The sequence below is a fragment of the Mirounga angustirostris genome, unplaced genomic scaffold, assembly GCF_029215605.1.
Source record: "Mirounga angustirostris isolate CCGP_5_RB_7025 unplaced genomic scaffold, mMirAng1.0.hap1 SCAF_1, whole genome shotgun sequence".
Classification (NCBI taxonomy): Eukaryota; Metazoa; Chordata; class Mammalia; order Carnivora; family Phocidae; genus Mirounga; species Mirounga angustirostris.
In genome coordinates, this window is record NW_026991709.1 from 79,529,325 (window position 1) to 79,548,376 (window position 19,052).

Genomic DNA, 19,052 nt, shown 5'->3' on the forward strand with positions numbered 1-19,052 from the left:
AAATTAAACAAAAAGTACCCATTGGAGCTCAACCTTCAATGATACAGTGGGGAGAAAATATATATATATTTTTATATTATTTATTAAAATATTATATATATTTGTATGTCAAACTATAATAGAGCAAAATTTTAAAGTACATTTAAAGAGAATAAATCAGTAAATTGTGCTATTCAGAAATATATTTCATTAGAATCAGATCAACGCAAAGTTTCTGACTTTAAGATGTAGGTAAATTACAGCTCAAAATTCAAACCTGTCAGTTTAATATGGGAGTCAGAGAAAATGTTTAGGGCTGGTTTATAGAACAATGTAAAGCTCTAAGTAAGCTTCATTGAAACCTTATTATTTATATGGGCCAGCAGAGTGAGAGTCAAATGTTCTTGGGAGTCCTGGGTCCATAAAGTGTCATGTCTCATTGCTTCCATCTTGGAAGGAAACCACAAGCTATTTCTCACCCATGTCTCTTGCAGCGTAACTGGCCTTCTTTTCATTCTGATGACTAGGACTCTACCCACAAGCAGTCACAGAATCTATGGATAGGGATAAACTTCTACGGAACAGTAGCTCTCAGATTTGAATATGCACACGAATCTCCTGGAGATCTTGTTAAAAATGCTGATTCTGACTCAGTAGGTCTGGGATAGTTCTGAGATGCTGCATTTCAGACAAGCTTCCAGGTTGCTGATGATGCTGGTCCAGGGACCACACTTTTAGTCACAAGAAGGTTCAGGTTGTCTGATCCATTCCTCCACCTTCATTTGGGTTATGACTAATGAGGCCAAATTATTTGAAGAAAAAGTGGGAAGTTTTGCTATCAATACCAATTTTGCTTATACAAATAAGCCATACCAGTCATTCAGAGCATTTATGGTGAATCAGAAAATCTCAGTATCCTAAAGAGGGTTCTCTTATATGAGCCCCCAAACCCTCTACTTTCAATGTAAAGTCTTTCCCCCTTATTCTATATGTAACACTGTAGCAGAGTTATCACTTTCACTGGTTCCCCTCAGTAGTTAGCTTGGTAGACCTCGGTGGTCCTCAGCCTTGGCTGCACACTAGAAATACTTGGGAGCCTTTGAACCCTTCCAGTGCCCTGTCCACACATTCCCCCCCCCACCCCTGGGATCATTTAATCATAATCTATAGGTGTAGAATCCGGGGTTCAGTAGTGTTTAAAGCTCCCCAGGTGATTCCACCTTGCAGCCAAGGTTAACAACCACTGGTCCAGCTTTTTTCCCTATGCCCCTGGAAATATAGGACATACGGGACAAGCACAATAACCTAAATCCCTTTTCTAGTCCTCCTTTATTCCATGAATCTTTATTGAACATTGATTTTATGCCAGGCAATGGGCTCTATGCTGGGGAGAAACATTGCACAGGAAAAGAAGTGTAGCTGGGAGAATGTGTCAATGCTTACGAGGCTGGGCTTCTTACACATGCTTCCCACATTCCACTTTGGGGCCTGATTCCTCCTGGCTAAAAAGGTGGGCCTTTTGATGCACTGCTCCTGGATCTGGCATCTCTGTTCTGACATCATTCTCCATCTTTCTAGAACCCTTGGGAAACTGCACTCCTGCTTTTGTGCACCTCACTGTGTTCTTGACTCCCTGGAATACTTATAAAACTTACTCATACATCCTAGCCATCCTCAAAAGAAGGAAAATCTAGGTTTTTTCCCCCCTTTCATGTGCCAACTTTATCTTTTCCCCTCTCTGTGTCTTTCTTTCCCAGGGTTGAGTCATTTGTGGTCTTCTCAACCCATGGAATATGTTCCTCTATCCTCAGTATCATGGTTTTGTCTATGTTGTGACAGGCAAGCCTTACTAGTCAGCCACAAATATACAAGAATGTTACTAAGGCCTTATCATAAGTGAGGTCCATGCACCTGCATAATTGGCATCATCGAGGGTCTTGTTTGAAATGCAGAATGTGAGGCCCCGACTCAGTTCCTGTTGAATCAGACCATTTAAACCTGACCCTTAGGCATTTCCCACACGTGTTCAGTTTGAGATGCTCTTGGCGGACTTTGAGGCATGGAGAGTTATTATGCATCTTATAATTTCACTCTCATCTATGGGTTTTCAGGTTCCCATTTGAAAATGTTGATTTATAGTTATTTCAGAGTTTAATGGCCCGACTAGTGCTCATATACTCAGTGTTCTTAACTAGAAGATGGTCCATAAACTTTGGGTTCTTGTTCCAGCAGCACCGCTGACATTCTGCTGTAAACACTGAATTTCCTAATTTGTCTGCTTGTTCCATTGAAGGGCATCCCTCTCCCACACAAGCGTGGCAGTGAAGGTGCTTGTGAGTTGGGCCAAATTTTCTCCTTAAAAAGGCTTTGAAAGTGCTCAAACACTAGGAACAAGTGTTTGGTTAAGGTCCCAGAATTCTTGGCACATAAAGCATAAAGAGACAGTTTGGGATTGAAACTTCTTAGGGTAGTTGTTACTACTAGTGACCTTGATCACGGAAAAGAGCCTTCTTGACCCCTGATTTGGGGTAAAACTGCATGCTGATGGTTCAGCCAGTGCAAGTTAATACAGAATGTATTCCTGCCTTGCCACGAAGCTGAATAAGTTGACCTGTTGGGTAAAGTTCCTTAGTGTTGTCCACTTCAGCAATGGAGAATGTCTGCCAAGCGTGGTGATTTCGGATTTAGCAGAGTTATAAACTTTTCTTCATTTTGCAATAATTATCCAACAAGTTTAGCTGCTTCTTAAGAGAGTCTTAATTTCTAACAATAAAATTACATTCATGGAACAGCAGTTCTTAACCTTGACTATACATTTGAATCCCCAGGAAGCTTTAAAATATTTTGATTCCTGAGTATCTAAAGAGGGGGATGGGTTAGCCTGGTGATGGGTATTAAAGAGGGCATGTATTAAATGGAGCACTGGGTGTTATATGCAAACAATGAATCATGGAACACTACATCAAAAACTAATGATGTAATGTATGGTGATTAACATAACATAATATAATAAAATTAGATTTCTTTTTTTTTTAAGATTTTATTTATTTATTTGACAGAGAGAGTTAGCGAGAGCAGGAACACAAGCAGGGGGAGTGGGAGAGGGAGAAGCAGGCTTCCCGCCGAGCAGGGAACCCGATGCGGGGCTCGATCCCAGGACCCTGGGATCATGACCTGAGCCGAAGGCAGACGCTTAACGACTGAGCCACCCAGGTGCCCCTAAAATTAGATTTCTTTAAAAAAAAAAAAAAAAGAGATGCTGACTTAATTGGTCTCAGTGGAGGCCTGGGTTTCAAATGTACATACGCTCCTCAGGTGGTTCTGACATGTAGCCAGGTTTGAGAGGCACTGTCATAGAGGAAGTGCCTTATCTTCTGATTTACCCATGTTCACGTATCCAGTGAATCTAATAGCTGTGTCACATTATTAGATATGCTAAAAATCAGAGTCACCCACTCATTAGCTGTGTGCCCTTGAAAGAATCATCTAAATTTCATAAGCCTTGTTTTTTTCTTCTCTAAAATAAGGACCATTGGGGTGTCTGGGTGGCTCAGTCAGTTGGCATCGGCCTTTGGGTCAAGTCATGATCCTGGTATCCTGGAATCAAGCCCCACTTTGGGCTCCCCACTCAGTGGGGAGTCTGCTTCTCTCTCTGCCTTTCCACCTGCTTGTGCTCTCTTCCTCTCTCTCTCTAATAAAATCTTTAAAAATAAAATAAAATAAGGACCATTATTACATTAGAGAGTAGTTGTGGAGATTTAAGTAAAACATATAAGATTACTAGGATGGTGCCTAGCATACGGTAAGCACTCAACAAAATAGGAGTTCTTACAAAGAACTGTGGACATGGCCCTCTGGTAGACATTTAGGAATAGAACTGGATCTCCTCCGAGTCTGGTGGTTGTACTACTATAGAGGCTTCTGCTCTCTACTGAGGCTGTGCAGTTGGACCCACAGGCGGTGCCTGGGATAAGATCAAGGAAAGCTCTGAAGAGGTCCCTCATTGTTCTTAGCTGTCATAAGATGAAACAGAATGGAGTAGTACCCACTTGCTCCTCAGGCAAGTAGAAACCCAGCCCGGAAACCTGTCAAAAATAGAACTAATAAAATATTAAAGGACATTCCAGGAGAAAGGAATGGGTCTCAAATTTGAAAATTAGATCTTCTCCCTTTTTTAAAAAGGGCAGGTGTTGACACTATGAGTTCATTAAGGCCCATGAAGCAAATTGAAGTAAATGTGTGCTGAAGGACACCCCTCACAGAAATCTAGGAACCAGCAATCTCTTGGATTGTTTTTTTTTAAATTTAATTTTAGGCTATTAATCAGAGATTTTAAAATACTTTCTCTGTTTTTCTTTTTAAAGCCTATTTATTTGAATGTGAACATAGGATGAACATACTTGTGTATGTATATATACATATATGTGCATGTGTGTGTGTAGCATGCATTTATAGCATACATTTAAATATAAATTAGGATTTTACAAATATGTAGTCACTTAGAACAAAAATAGGATTTCTGCTAGGATCAACCATCGAATCTCTAAAATGTGACAATAATATTAAAAGTATGAATTCAAGTGGAATCACTCCCTGGGTTCTCAGTCAAAATGCTGGCTCTTTACTTCTCTTGCAGAAACCACACCAAGGGTACCCATGCTTCCAAATTTGACTTTTTAATGCAATCCACATTTGACCACTGGCTGGCCTGAAAATCGCCCATTAAAATAGATTCTAAAATGTAGTCTTTTCTAAGTATTTGGGCTGCCCGTGGAATGATTTGAATATAATTTTTATGTAATGTTAACTGAGCCCTAGTCTAATTCTAAGCTGTCTTCCATTCTGTTGCCAGAGTGGCCTTTAGAAAACAGAGACTTGATTATGGTACTCCACTATTCAGGAAATCTTTAACAATTTCAAATCAATGTCCTTAGCTTGGCACTCAAGACTCCCATAAATCTGGCCCCAAACTACTCTCTGGTTCTGACCTTTCTTAGATGTCTTGTGATGCCCATCTCTGCATCTTTGTTCACCCTGTCCCTTCGTAGAATACTCTTTCCACTTTATGTCTGCCTTTCAAACCTCACTCATTCTTTACACTGCAGCTCAAGTCTACCTCCTGTATAGGACATCCCTGGCCCCCACCCAAGCTTATTATCATCCTAATTTTACTTCTGTCCTGCTCATTCTACTTCTCTGCTCTGTGCTTCCTAGAGCTTCTGTATTATTGCTATAGCATTAATTACCTTTTTCCCTGTGTTAGCAAGTGTTTGGGAAGTAACAGTGAATAGTGCTTAAGGGAAAGTAATATAGACTTTGAGCCAAATTAGACCTGAATTAAAACCCTCTGAGGCAAGTCGCTTAATTTTTCTGAATTTCAGCTTCTTCTTCTGTAAAGAAAATATAACCAAATGTGCATGGATTGGCAGGGGAGAGTATATAAGCATATGCAGTAAAGGCCCCCAACAAGAGGTAGCCATCATTACCACAATTATTCAGATAATCTCTCCAGCTAGTTCATCAACAGTCCCTTGCAGCATCTTACCCTCCATAGTGTCTTCTGAATTGAATGGAAGCAGCCCAAATTGATGACATCTGCTGCCTGGATCTCACTGAGCTATTAGTTTTTCAGCATCTGTTTTGCATTTCAGGAAGAAATGTCCATTTTTAGGCAACATCAACATTTTCCTGTGGCATTTCAGTATGTCTCAGTCCTGAAATGATTATAACTTGTGCTTGATTGAATCCAAGTCAGCAGAGCCATGGAGAACAGCCCAGCCCATGTGCACATCTACTTTACACAGGCCTATGAGAGAGTGTAGCCCTCTGTAAAAACACCAAGGAACACTATGTCAATTTTTAATAACATTGCCCTTTGCTCAGATGTTCAAATCATGGCAGTAATGGAGCTTGGGAAGCTCTTAATTATCCACAGTACTGCGAGACAAGGAGAGCACAGAGACCCTGATTTTCTCTGTCTAGAGTTCTGGTAAATACACAGGTTGCACTCAGGATGTGTTTATAATGACAATTATTGACTCCCTTTTCTAAACTCCCAATTTCCTTACAAAACTCAAGAAGAAGAAGCCACCATTTTCTCTGGTAGTTTCCAAATTATTTCCAATGGAAAGGAAAATTTTCTAAGTCACTATGCCTCATGAATCCCAAGTCTCTGTTTCAGCACCAAGGACAGAGCATCACTGGACTTAATGTCCCTTCATCTTATTTAATCAAAAATTTAAATGTTTTAAAATTTCTGCTCAGATTTTATGCAGTCACCTAGTATATTGGCTTTCTGAACACTAGTTATGTGTCAGACCATGATATGATATACAAAGCCTCACTAGCCAATTAGAGATCTCAAGGTAGAACTGAGGCAGGAGATGAGTAAGGGAAGCAGTTATAACACTATATGACAAGTGCTGTTACAGAGTTGTGTACAAGTCATGTGGGATCCAGGAGAGGGAATTCTCACTGATAAAGGAGTTGGCATTTGAGCTGGGTACCAAGAATTGAGTGAAGTTTACAACATAGAGAAGAGACTCCATGAAAGAATGAATGAGTGAATACAGTGTATTCAGGGACTTATGGAAATGTGATTTGATGTGGCTGAAAAGTGGGGTGAGTGGAAGGTTAAAGTAAGAGATAAGGAATGGGCTAGGTCAAATCACCGCATACTTACATACCAAGCTAAGGGAGTTAAGCTTTATCCTGGGAAAACGGAGAGCCATTGAAGTGTATTGAGTAGGAACATGATCAGATCACATTTGTGTTTTAGAAAGATAGTTCATACAGTAGGAGAGAGACTATACTGAAAAGAAATAAGAGGGCAGAAGGGCAGGTAAGGGTGACATTTTTCCACATAGCCCTGGAAATGAGGAGTTGCTCCATCATAACCAAGGTTAGACAGGGAGAATTTACTTGGCCCAGCTCCCATTAGCTGTTCACCAATATTTCACATGTGCGTTATGTCTCTCCAGATTCTTCCAAGAAGATAAAGGATGTCTTGGCTGAGTTTAATGAGGGTGGGAGCCTCAAACAATATGACCCACATGAGGTAAGAACATTTCCATTTCAAGCCTTTAAAAAGCCCTATATTCTAGCTTTTCCATAATTTGTTCCACTCTTAAAAATTTAGTTCATTTTAAAGAACTTGTTTCTCAACATATTTTCTCCTAAGTCTCAAATGAGCCATTTATATGTTTGCCAAGTTTAATGATTCTCTCACTGTCCTAGAAGACTACATCATACCTTCCTCTCTCTCTTCAAATCTTTCCCTTTTCCTGTCCTCATTCTCAGTTATCAACCATGCTTTCTACTTCACTGAGAAAATAGAAACAATCACAAGAGATCTTCCACAAGATCCTCACCCACCTCTGTACCTTTTTTCCTGTAACTAGGAATGAACTCTCCATGCTCCTAGTAAGTTCAGCTCCTCCAGGTATGCACTCATTCCCATCCTCTTCTAGTCTATTGACAGGCATTGCTCTCTCTGTATATATATCTCCTTCACATCAGCTTTCCACTATTTGTTAGGTTTTTCTCATCAACATATTAACATACTTATTTATCCTATATTAAAATTGTTCTCCTGACTCTAGTTTTCCAGTTACCTCATTTCTTTCCTGTCCTTATAGCAAAACTGTGCAAACAATTTGTCTATAGTCATTGCCTCTAATTTCTCTTCTTCCCACTTTCTTGAAAGCCCTTCAATCAGAGCATAACCCCCACTTCTCTACTAAGACCACTGGTGAGGATAGCCAAGGATCTCCATGTAGCTAAACTCAACAGGCATTTTACTCAACAGCATTGGACACAGTTGGTCAGATCCTCCTCTACTGTCTTCACTTGGATTTCAGGACATTGCACTCTCCTGATTTTCTTTTCATCCCTCTAACTTGACATTTTCACTAAAAAATCAAATTGCGATCTCAAACTTAACAGGAGCTAAACTGAGCTCTTTGATCTTCCCCTGTAAAACCTGTTTTTCCTGCAGTCTTCCCCATTTCAGTAAATGACAATTCCATTCTTCAAGTTCTTCAGTCTAAAACTATGGAGTCATCATTGAGTTTTCCCTCTCACACCCCACGTCCAATTCATCAGCAAACCCTGCCACCTCTACCTTCAAAATATATCCAGAATCTAGTCACATCTTACCACAGGCACCGCTTCCACCCTTACCTGAGGCACCACCATATTTTGCCCAGGTTATTGTAATAGTCACCTAACTGGGCTCCTTGTTTCTGCTCTTGATCTTTAAAGTCTATTCTTCATGCTCATCCTGAGCAATCTGTTAAAACTTAAGTCAGATCATGTCATTGCTCTGCCCTACAATCCCTCATGGTTCCCCCACCCCCTACTCAGAGTTAAAATCAAGGTCTTTACCATCTGTACCTCCCTCTGCTCTCTAACCTCATCTCTTGCTACTCTCCTCCTCATTCCTTTCCAGCTGTTATTAGCCTTCTTGATGCTGTCAAACAAGCCAAGGTTGCTCTAACCTCAGTACCTTTGCATTTGCTTTTGCCTCTTCCTAGACTGTTTCTCCCACATATATCCACATTGTTATTTCCTCATCTCCTTCAAGCGTTTGCTCAAATCACCTTCTCCGTGAATATCACCTTCTCTATTTAAAATCTTAAGCCCTCTTTCCTGATGCTTCTTATCCCTCTATTCCGCCTTATTGTCCTCTTTAGTATTCCTCACCATCTGTTCTGCTATATATTTGTTCATTTTGGCATCCCCCATGTCCAGAGGAGTAATCTGGCTCATAGCAGGCACTCAAGAAATATTTGTTGAATGAATAAATGAATGCAAGACCTCCACTACTTTCAGATTCAAGTCATCTAATGTTTCTTGAACATCCAGGCACTGTGGAAGATATAAAGGTGAAGAAGCACTGTTCTTGCCCTCCAGAACTTACTTCCTATTGGCAGGCTCTGGAGTTACATGGCCTTAGGTTAGACTTCTACCTTTGATGCCAACCAGCAACGTGGCCTGAAATATTACACCTTTCTGAGCCTCACTTGCCTCATCTTTGACCTGAAGATAACAACAAACAAAGACATGGAAGTTTGCAGATGAGTGGATGGAATGAGATAATTTTTAAAATGTATAGGACACTTTAAAAACGGTACCCACTATTATTTCCCTTCTGGCTCCTTTCCTCAGAATGTTTAAAACTCAGCTTCCTTTTCCCTGCTCCTGGGTCCTTTCATGAGGGCTAACTGCAGAAAAATGATCAGCAGGACAAACTTGGGACAAGACAGGTCACTTATTTATTCGTATTGTCATCCTTTAAACGACCCTTGAGTCAACTCTGCTGCTGGGTACTGGCAGCGAACCAACAAAGCACATGTCCTCGAGGTTTACCTGAGCAGGGGTTTTGGATCAAATGTACCAATCCTCAGGAGAACGAAGCAGGAGGAAGGTTGCCCATACAGAGCCAGACTGAGAATGAACCATTTCAAAGAACATTCCTGTGGAGAAGCCATGCAGAGAAGATGGCAGAGCCAGCAAAGAACTCCCTGCCCCTCCCACCCCCCCCTCCCAGCTCCAAAAACACAGGAACAAAGAAGGGTGGGAGCTGCTAATCAGCCCATCAGTCCTGAGGCTGAAGAGTAGGAGGGGAACAATTTGGTCAGGGCTACTGAGGGTGTGAAGGCCCCAGGAACTTTCAGAAGCAGAGAGCAGCTTGGCTGTTATTAGCCTGCTGCCACCCCCGCCTCCATCAGGCTGGCCCCCACTCTTTGTACGCCTGGCACTGCTGTGTCCCAGGGAAGCTCTGTCACTCTGATTGTATTCTCTCTCACAGTGTGGCTGGCTTCTAGTAGGTGTAATGTCCCCGCACGTGGTTGGGGAAACAAAAAGAATTTAATTTCTCTTGAGCTTGATGGCTTACTGCTGCTAAAATGTCTCAAGAAAGAATGAGTTAGTTGTGGGAAGGGGCAAGTAGCTAGGAAAGCGAGGCCAGGAATACAAGTGCATCTGGCCGTGACAAGCAGGCCCCTGCCCATCAGTGCTGAGTGATTCTCTGGAGAACCAAGTACAGCAGACAACAGCCAGAAAGTGAAGCAGAACACAGTGGAGCAAAAGGGACAAGGTGGCTTGGTGGCCTTATGATCTTAGACTCAGACACATCTAAGCACAGAGCCCACCAGCTCTGCCACTTGCTTTATGACTCTGAGCAAGTTATTCATGTTTTCAGAATTTTTTTCATTCACCAAATGGCAGTAATAGTCACACCTCACACTGTTGTTTTAAGACTTAAATGAGATCATGTATATAAACTGCCCTATAGACAGTAAGCTGTCCATCTGGTTCCCCTCCCTTCTTGACCTGTGCAAAAATTCGCACTTGAAACAGATTGCAGAAACAGCAATTTCCCAGTTAGTTCCTATATGAAAGTGGCAGTTTCTGGGAAAAAACAGGCTTGCGTCATGACAGTGCCTAGCATGTTATTCCAGAGCAAAGACATGGCTCAGCATGCCTCATAGTGTTTGTTTATCTGGTTTGGGCATAGTAAACCACTTTCTACCCACATTCACTAACAGTTCCTCTGAGCCTGGCTTCTGCTCATAAAGAACTCACTCTCTCATAACTCAGATACAACTCTGAGAGTGGTACACAGTCACATTTTTTTGCATACTGTACTTGAGGTTCTTGGAGAGAGTGACAGGGAGCCATATGTTAGCACTGGGACCTGGAACAGACGCGGGAGCAGGAGCACTGGACTGGGAGTCAGAAGATCAGGCTTCTGGTTTTACTCTGCTGCTTGATGGCTGGGCACGTGACTGAACTTTCAGAACCTCAGTGACATGAGGAGGTCTGGGCTCTTCTGGTGTGAATGTCCTTTGTTTCTGGGCTTATTCTATGCCATCCCGTTCCCCTGAATAGGGTCATGAATGGTTGGACATGGGTTCAATCATCGTTTTCTAAGTTCTCATAATAGTTTGTCAGTACTTTTCCTGTACGCACCACTATTGATCCTGTATTGGAATTATTTCAACACCTGAGTCTCTTGAAGGTATAGACCTCTGTGTATGTTCCCCAAGGTGTTTCTTGTATGTAGGAGGTTCAGTACATATATATTGACTGAATAGACCCTACAGTAATTGATGACAGCCAAGGGTACAGCAAGAAACCCCACAGCCATTAAAATACCTATCAGGAAACACTGTCATATGTGATATGGGGATACTTAGATAAAATAGGATATTTCACTACCTTCCCAGATCTCTAGATGTAGTTGAGAAACTAAGGATATATTTATCATAAACAACTCTGTATTAATAAGAGGGCAGCTGATAAAAGTGTCATAGGACATGAACCGAAGTGGAAAAGTACAGAAATTCAGGTACAAGGGATCATACCAGGCTTCCTGGAGGAGGTGACATCTGGGCTGGACCTTAAAGGATAGCTAGAATTTTAACAGGTAGAGAAGGAAGCATTTTATGAGATACACATGGAGGCTTGACCAGGAAAGAACATGGAGATCAGTGTGGACACAGGGTAGAGGTACACATAGGGAATAATAGGAGAAAAGACCAGAATGATCTCAGAGCTTGAAGTAGTTATAAATCTAGGTTGGAGTGGGATTATGGGAGGGCTGTGAATCCCAGAGGACTCAAGGAGTACACAGGATGATCCCCTGGTGTGTGGGAACATTGCAAATTAGACCTTCTATGCACATTGATTTTTAATTATGTTAATCACCATACATTACATCATTAGTTTTTGATGTAGTGTTCCATGATTCATTATTCACATTGATTTTTATCTCATCTTTCTTCTATTTTCTAATTTCTTCTCTTGTGTATGTTTTATAGTATGTAATAGAGGAGCACAGTAGTACATGTATACAATTTATAAGTAAAGATAAATGGGAATGCATGCTCAAAATGTTATAGAGGGGCATATGATTTAAAACTGATCTCACCTCTCCCATGGGCAATTAGTAGGCATGGAATGTTTTTGAGTAGGAAAGCAATCTGTTCAGAATTGTGCTTTGGGAAGATCAATCTGGCAAGGATGGATGAGATGGGAGGACTGACAGATGCGGGTGGAGGCAAATTGAGAAGTATTGCAGTGGTCCAGGTAGGAGGTACAGAACAGAAGTCTGAAACCAGGGAACACCGGGCCTCTATAGCTTCTCGTCTGGGTGGAGGCAGCTGGACAGTGGACACACAGAAAAGACCTGGAGGTGACAGACGTGGCAAAAGAACAGTGAATAAAAGGAAGGGACAACACCTAGTCTCCAATGACTGGGAGTTCAAAATGGAGCCTGGTATTGTCAGTATTAGCAGAAACTGCAGGGTCAGGAAGAAGAGCTGGTTGAGGGAGGGAGTTAATAGAAGCTGAGAACTTGAGATCTTCTCATTCAGCACTCACCATCTGCTGAAGAAGAAACTGAGGTTCACAAAGAGGGGAAAATAGGGTAGAGCTGAGACCAGTCACAAGGTCCCCTGAATCCCACACTGCTCTTGTTTGATGATCTTTCAACTTTGGTTTTTGAAGAGCGTTATATTAGACTTGGTTTAACTAAACTTGCTCTTTTTAAAAATCATTTAGTATAGTCTGTTTTCCAGAAATATTTTCTGCTGATAGTTCTCAATTTGATAAGATTAACAGGACACTTTGGGGCTCAAAACTACTGTTGACCCTTGAGTAACGTGGGGGTTAAGATTGCTCTACCCCAACATAGTCGGAAATCCACATATAACTTTTGACTCCCCAAAAGCTTAATTATTAATAGCCTACTGTTGATTGGAAGCCTTACTTTTTTTTTTTTTAAAGTTGGAAGCCTTACTTTTAACATAAACAGTTGATTAACACATATTTTATATGTTATATGTATTGTATATACTGTACTATATTATACAATAAAGGAAGCCAGAGAAAGGAAAATGTCATTAAGGAAATCATAAGGAAGAGAAAATACATTGACAGTGCTGTACTGTATTGAAAATTTCCACAAGTAAATGGGCTTGTACAGTTCAAATCCATGTTGTTCAAGAGTCAATTGTACATTGTAAACAATGCTTGTCAATTTAAATAGTGTGAAGGAAAAGACAATGCAAAAAGAGCCTTTTAAAATATAACAGTACCATCAGCAAATAGTCAAATCAGAGAATGAAGAAAACCAAAATAGCACAACAACATGGAAAACAAAGTTTAAGAGAGGATGGAATGCTACAGAGAAGCCAAAGATGAGCAAGTCAGAAAAGAGACAACTGAATTGATGACTTTCAAGAGAGTGGGTTCAGAGGTGATGGGCTAGAACCCAGACTAAATGGGACTAAAGAGGTAACAGGCTAGTGTGGTCTGGCCAGGGCACATAGAAGGGGAAGAGAAGAAGGACAGGCTAGTAACTCGAGTATCCAGCCATTTCTTTGGAACAGTGACTTTGAACATGCTTGCAGGCAGAGAAGCAGATGCTGGGAGATGCCTTCAGATGGAGAGAGGGTGGAATCAAGGGTCATAGTGGGTAGGTTCCACTTGGAAAGTAGGAGGAAAAGATTTTGCTCTTGCAGACTGATACAGAGGAGGATGTGTGGGGCAGAACACTTGGGTGATGAGGCTGTGGAGACAGGGTCAGAAAGAGAAACACAGAGACTCAGGGGTAGAAAAGATAGAGACATATTGGTGGTAGTTGTCACAAGAAATACGAATCTAGAGATCCCTTAATCTGCTAGGAGCCTGCATTATCCTCTGTCCAACCAAATCAGGCTTCCTCCACTCTGCAAAGGATAGCCTGGAGCAAGTAGAAACTGCCTTGTGAGCTCCCTCCCAATGGGGTCAAGAGGGCATCGCTTGTTTTTAGGGCCAAAACTTTGTATTCCAGACCTGGATGTATATATTTAAGCCAGCTCATGATTCTGGGAAGGCTCCCAGATTTTCTAGAAGAGACAAGGGGTTAAATGCTATCAACATTTTGGAAGGAGAGCCAAGTAGGCTCCCAAAAAGGGATTTTATTCTCATGGCTGTTATTATTTACAAAAGCCTTCACAGCAGATCTTAGAGTAGAGCTTCCTCAGTGATTTCCAGGAGCATCTGCCGATTTGATGAAGAATCTGATGCTATCAGAGCACGAGCCAGTGATGACTCACTGCAAACTGTCTTTGTTGAGTGTTTGCTGAGTACAGCAGCCCTTTCTGGCATGGTTGCTCCCAGCGCGGGACCAGAAGCCAGGCAATAGTGGGAGAGATACAGCAGGGAGAGGTTCTAGTTTTTGGCATGTTTCTTGATTCTACCTTCTGTCCTTGGCTTCCTGCTCTTCTCCCAGTGCCTAAAACCTTCACAAGGACATGTTTTGAGAGCAGCTGAGCCATCACATACCCTCTCCTGTTCTCTTGAGGTTCATCCAGGGAAGATCAGTTATGAAAGTAATGAAGGATGGAACCTGTCTTTTCCTATTTTCTGAGACCTGAACACTCAGGAGACACCACAGAAGAACCATCTTTCCATCGTATTTTCCACTATGTCCTTCTTCATCTTCACTAAGATTCCAGGGCACAGACCAAGTCCTGCTCATTAGAGAGCAGTCTGGCTTGTGGGCCTCGACTCAGGCAGAGCCCTTCTCTGTGGCCTCCACTCCCAATGCCCGTTCCCCATCACCCCCTTTCTACCTAGTTTTAGACACATCTTATTACAGCAGCCTCTTGCAAGCCCCAACATGCAACCACCAGTGTCATCTCTTTCTTGCATCCTGTCCCCTGCTCCCTGTGCTTGTTATTCTCCATCACTTCCTGGCCTTTTCATTCCTGCACCCACCAAGTCCCACACTTCCTTCTACTTCCCTTTCATTTCTCTTGCCTGCCTGCCCCCTCCCCAGTTTCTCTGTCCTCTTTGTTTCTTCTCAGCCAATTAGCTACGATGTCTTCAAGCTGTTCATGAGGGCGTACCTGGAGGTGGACCTTCCTCAGCCACTGAGCACACACCTCTTCCTGGCCTTCAGCCAGAAGCCCAGGCGGGAGACCCCTGACCACCCAATGGACAGGGCCAGCAATGAGGCCGGTGGCCCAGGTATGTAGACCAGTGTTACCCAAGATAGAAAGGAGATTTTGTAGCTCTGATGCATTTGCCACAGGCACAGCTGCATTTCTAGCGGGTGCCCTGTGCATAGTAACTTCCTTATGGGGTGTGAATGGGGATCAGGGCACCAGGACTCCTTTCCCCATAGGTCCTCACAGGAAGCCGTGTCTGATGGCTCTCTCAGAGGAACAAAGAGGGGCAAAATTCCTGCCCTCAGGATCAGAGGGGACAATGGGGAGGAGAGGAAGCCCAAACAAATGCATGGCAGGGGAAGAGAACCTTCTGCAAAGACTGCAAGAAGCCTTTGGAGGGAGCACCTTCAGGTCATGTACCCAGGCTGGAATGAGCCCAGGAGTGGCAGAGGAAGGGTAAGGTGTGGTCACTGTCTTCTTGAAGCTTGGGCTGTAATGAGGGAGACATAGCCAACCCCAATAAGTCAGCATAAACCCAGCTGACACTCGGAGACACACAACTCAAGTGATCCAGACCCCATAGGAAGGTTCCCTACCTGTCTCTCTAAGAAGCTAGAGAACATGAGCTGGTCCTCAAACCTTCTTACTCCCCAGATACCAACATACAGAATGTGGATAATGCTGCCAAAGCAGATGAGGCCTGTGCCCCTGATACAGGTAAGTCTTTATAATACTAGATTTGCGGGGTGGGGTGCAGTGGAGAATACCCCATCCTTGGGAGGAGGGGTAAATCTAACCAGCAGTTTGTCTCCGTGTCATTGTAAATCCTTTAAGCAGATCTTGTCGGCCTCTGTCTTTGGGGCCTTTACCACTCAAATGTGCTGGGATTCTGAGGCTTGATCAGGTTTTTGCTTCACTTGCCCTGAAACAGGGCGGCTCATTACTTATTTACTTCTGTTGGGGCTGCCTGGCCAGAAAGGGGAGAAGGGGAACTTCTCGGGAGAAAGTATATGATGGGAGTTTGAGTGAGTGTGTGTGTGCCTGTGTGTGTGTGAGAGAGAGAGAGAGGGAGAGAGACGCAGAGGCAGAGACAGGCAGAGCATGTACGTAAAGAAGTGGCTCTAGGGCTGAGATACAGATGACTCTGCCTGTGGATGGTTGAAGGTGGGTAGGGCAAGAAGGTAAGAGTGAGCTCAGATGGACAAAACTGTATAGAGCTGCACTACAAGAAATGGTAAAGGGAATCTTCTTAGTAGAACTGTACCATATGGAAACCTGGGTTTACATACAAGAATGAAGAGTGCTGAAACTGATAACCACATGGGGAAATACAAAGAATATTTTTCTTATTAGTTAAATCTCTTTGAAAGGCAATTAACTATCAAAGCAAAAAAATGACATTGTGTTATGCAGTTTCTAACATACGTAGAAGTGAAATGTAGAACACTAGCACAAAGGCACAGCTGGGAGAATTGGAGGTATTTACATGCCCTGGTTTTAATAAGTCAGGAGGAGGAGCAAGGTGAAGCAGTTAACATTATTTTCATCTATTTGCCAGGGACCTGGAAGGATGAGAGAATATTTTCAAGTGGATACTAGATGTAGTTCTAATCTTTTTTCTAGTCATGGCAAAAAGGGCAACTGGAAGGATTATAGAGTTTTCAGGGTATAACTGAAGGACTGGTGAGAGAAAAAATTTACTGTGGATGAAAAGCAGAGCACAGTTGGGAAAGGAAAGTTGCCTCTGGACCAAAAGCTCAGCAAATTTCAGGCTTCTCATAGAGCTCCACGAAGCAAGCATTACGAGCATCGGTGCCTTCCTGAGGCCTTCAGGGGCAGCATCAAGGCAAGACTCTACAAAGTATGGCTCACCCACCTGCCCTTCCCAGCATCCACCCACCCATCCTATGTCCATGGCCGCTTGGGTAAATGGATTTAAGTTATAAATCAGTCTTAAATCATATGTGGAATAGCAGAGGCATGTTATGACCTAAAGCATTCTCATAATAGGAAGAGAAGGGTGAAATTGGAAACCTTGAGATTCTAAACTCTGAGTAAGAAAATCAACCATGACAAGCATTTGGACCCAGATTCTTTACCCAGAGACTTTCTTAGTCCAAGTATCTGGAACTTCAAGAGGAACTTGAGAGAAATTGTACTTCATTCCCTGAGGTTTCAAATTGTCTGGGTAGGACTTGTTTTAGTGGCTGAAATTTCTGAGTAACCAAGGAAGGACTTATTGGGGATGCTGTCATTACATGATATTTGAGAAAAGGTAATCGATGTTGATAATGGAACTTGGCTGGTGTATTTGACCACCAGGTTTATTTGCAACATTTGTATCATTCTGGGTCTGAGAGCAACTTCTAGAGACTTCCTCCTGGAGAAGTGATTTGTGATGTACCATATTCCTTGTGTCTGGAGGATATCAGTTTCCTGTGGTCAGATAATAAAAGGGTAATGATCTGACTGCTGGCCCAGGGAGGTATATAGCATTTTTTCATCTTTTGTGACTTGAAATTTAAAGTAGAAAATCCTTTTCCTGTTAGGCCGTCTTCCATGGATGTCTTAATTAGATGCCCCAGTTCACCAGAAACAGGAATGTAGGGACAGACGGATACCACAGAGAGGGGCCTCTGCCAATAAGGAAGAGCCAAGTTCTGGTATCACCTTAGATCAGGCCATCTGTTAAAAATCCCAACCTTTTCCTGTCGCCCAAGCAGAAGCCAGAGGAAACTAGATTCTCATTTGCTATGGCTTATTTAGGCCTATGAGAGCAATCTCCAAGCTAGGATCTAGAACAACCCAGTTCAAGTTATTCATTTCCAGAACCCGGTAGGTGAACGGTTGGGTCCATAGGCACAACAGAGAGAGGCTTTCACTAAGACCAGACATAGACTCAGAGCTTTGAGCAATCTGTCACTGTCAGGATGTCAGCTAGGAAAGCCTGAATGCACCCTTCCCTCAATGCCCAGGTCTAAATGGGTTAAACGATGTGAACTTTATTCTCCTGGTTTTTATTTCAGTCTTCAGGCTCTTGAGATATTTCAGCAACTTGGAATATTGAACTCTCAAGGACAGTCCTTCAGTTGTTTCTTAGTTTTTCCCAATTATAAAAGTAACACAGTTACACTGCCAAAAATTTGAAGAGTACAAAAAAAAAAGAAGGAAACAACAAAATCACCCATAATTTACCAATGAAGTTACACACATGCATGCATACACGTATCCTTGTAGGTTTTTTCTATACATTTTTTTACAGAATTGGAATCAGACTCTACATATTTGGGAACCAGCTTTGTTTTTCACTTAATATTATACTCACAAACATTTTTCATGTCATTCAAGACTTTTATAGTAAAGATCAATTTTAATGCAAGTCCTCTTTCCACAGATGAAAAATCTGAGGTTGAATATAGTAAGCCCACTCGTGCAAGATCACACACCATTTAGCACAAACCCAGAGCTAGAAACCCAGTCCTCTGCCTCTAGCTTGATTTTCTTTCCACTATGCAACACTGCCCAACTAGAGGCAACAAGTAATATAGAGACTAAGAGAGAAGGTGGAACTAGTCAGGCCTGCCTAAGAACCCTCAAGCAAAAAGGTTTATGACATGGCACCTAGACAGAACTTCTGTAATCTGGAAGACGGTGTTAGTCTTTTATTACTCATGGTCCCTGAGGGATGTACTTAGATGGCCATAGGTTGGGAGTGTTTTACATAAGGCAGCTTGAGGAAGAAAAGCACTAGTAGGACTATGTGCCCCTCAGTCCTTCTGTACCCCAGCATTTCCATGACTGGGGTGAACAGTACATCTTAGAACAGTGGTTCAAGATCCAGTCATAGTTCTGGTAATCCAAGGATCTTTGGAAAAGGCTGTAATAATGTTTTAAAACAGCTTTGGTGAGGTATAATTGGCATAAAATGAGTTGCACATGTTTAAAGTATACAATTAATAATTTTTTCCATATGTATACACCTATAAACCAGGACCACATTGATATAATGAAGATGTCTATCATCTCCAAAGTTGCCTTATAATTGCTTTCTCCCACCCTCCCTACCACCACCTGCATCTCTGTACTATCACTGATCTGCTTGCTGTTACTATAGATTAGACTGAATTTTCT

General features: G+C 42.2%; 1 protein-coding gene across 4 annotated transcripts in view; it reads left to right on the forward strand.

Annotated features, from left to right (window-relative positions):
- Positions 1–19,052, forward strand: part of DGKG (diacylglycerol kinase gamma) — a 208,968-nt gene that overhangs the window by 40,305 nt on the left and 149,611 nt on the right. For all 4 annotated transcript variants that reach the window (XR_010409214.1, XR_010409213.1, XR_010409215.1 and 1 more), the window contains exons 3-5: positions 6,960–7,036; positions 14,838–15,000; positions 15,576–15,638. Coding sequence is in view for 1 of the 4 variants with exons in the window: in XM_045903201.3 (XP_045759157.1) it covers positions 6,960–7,036; positions 14,838–15,000; positions 15,576–15,638 (303 nt within the window). In the remaining 3 variants the exon portion in view is untranslated. The remainder of the gene's footprint in view (positions 1–6,959; positions 7,037–14,837; positions 15,001–15,575; positions 15,639–19,052) is intronic.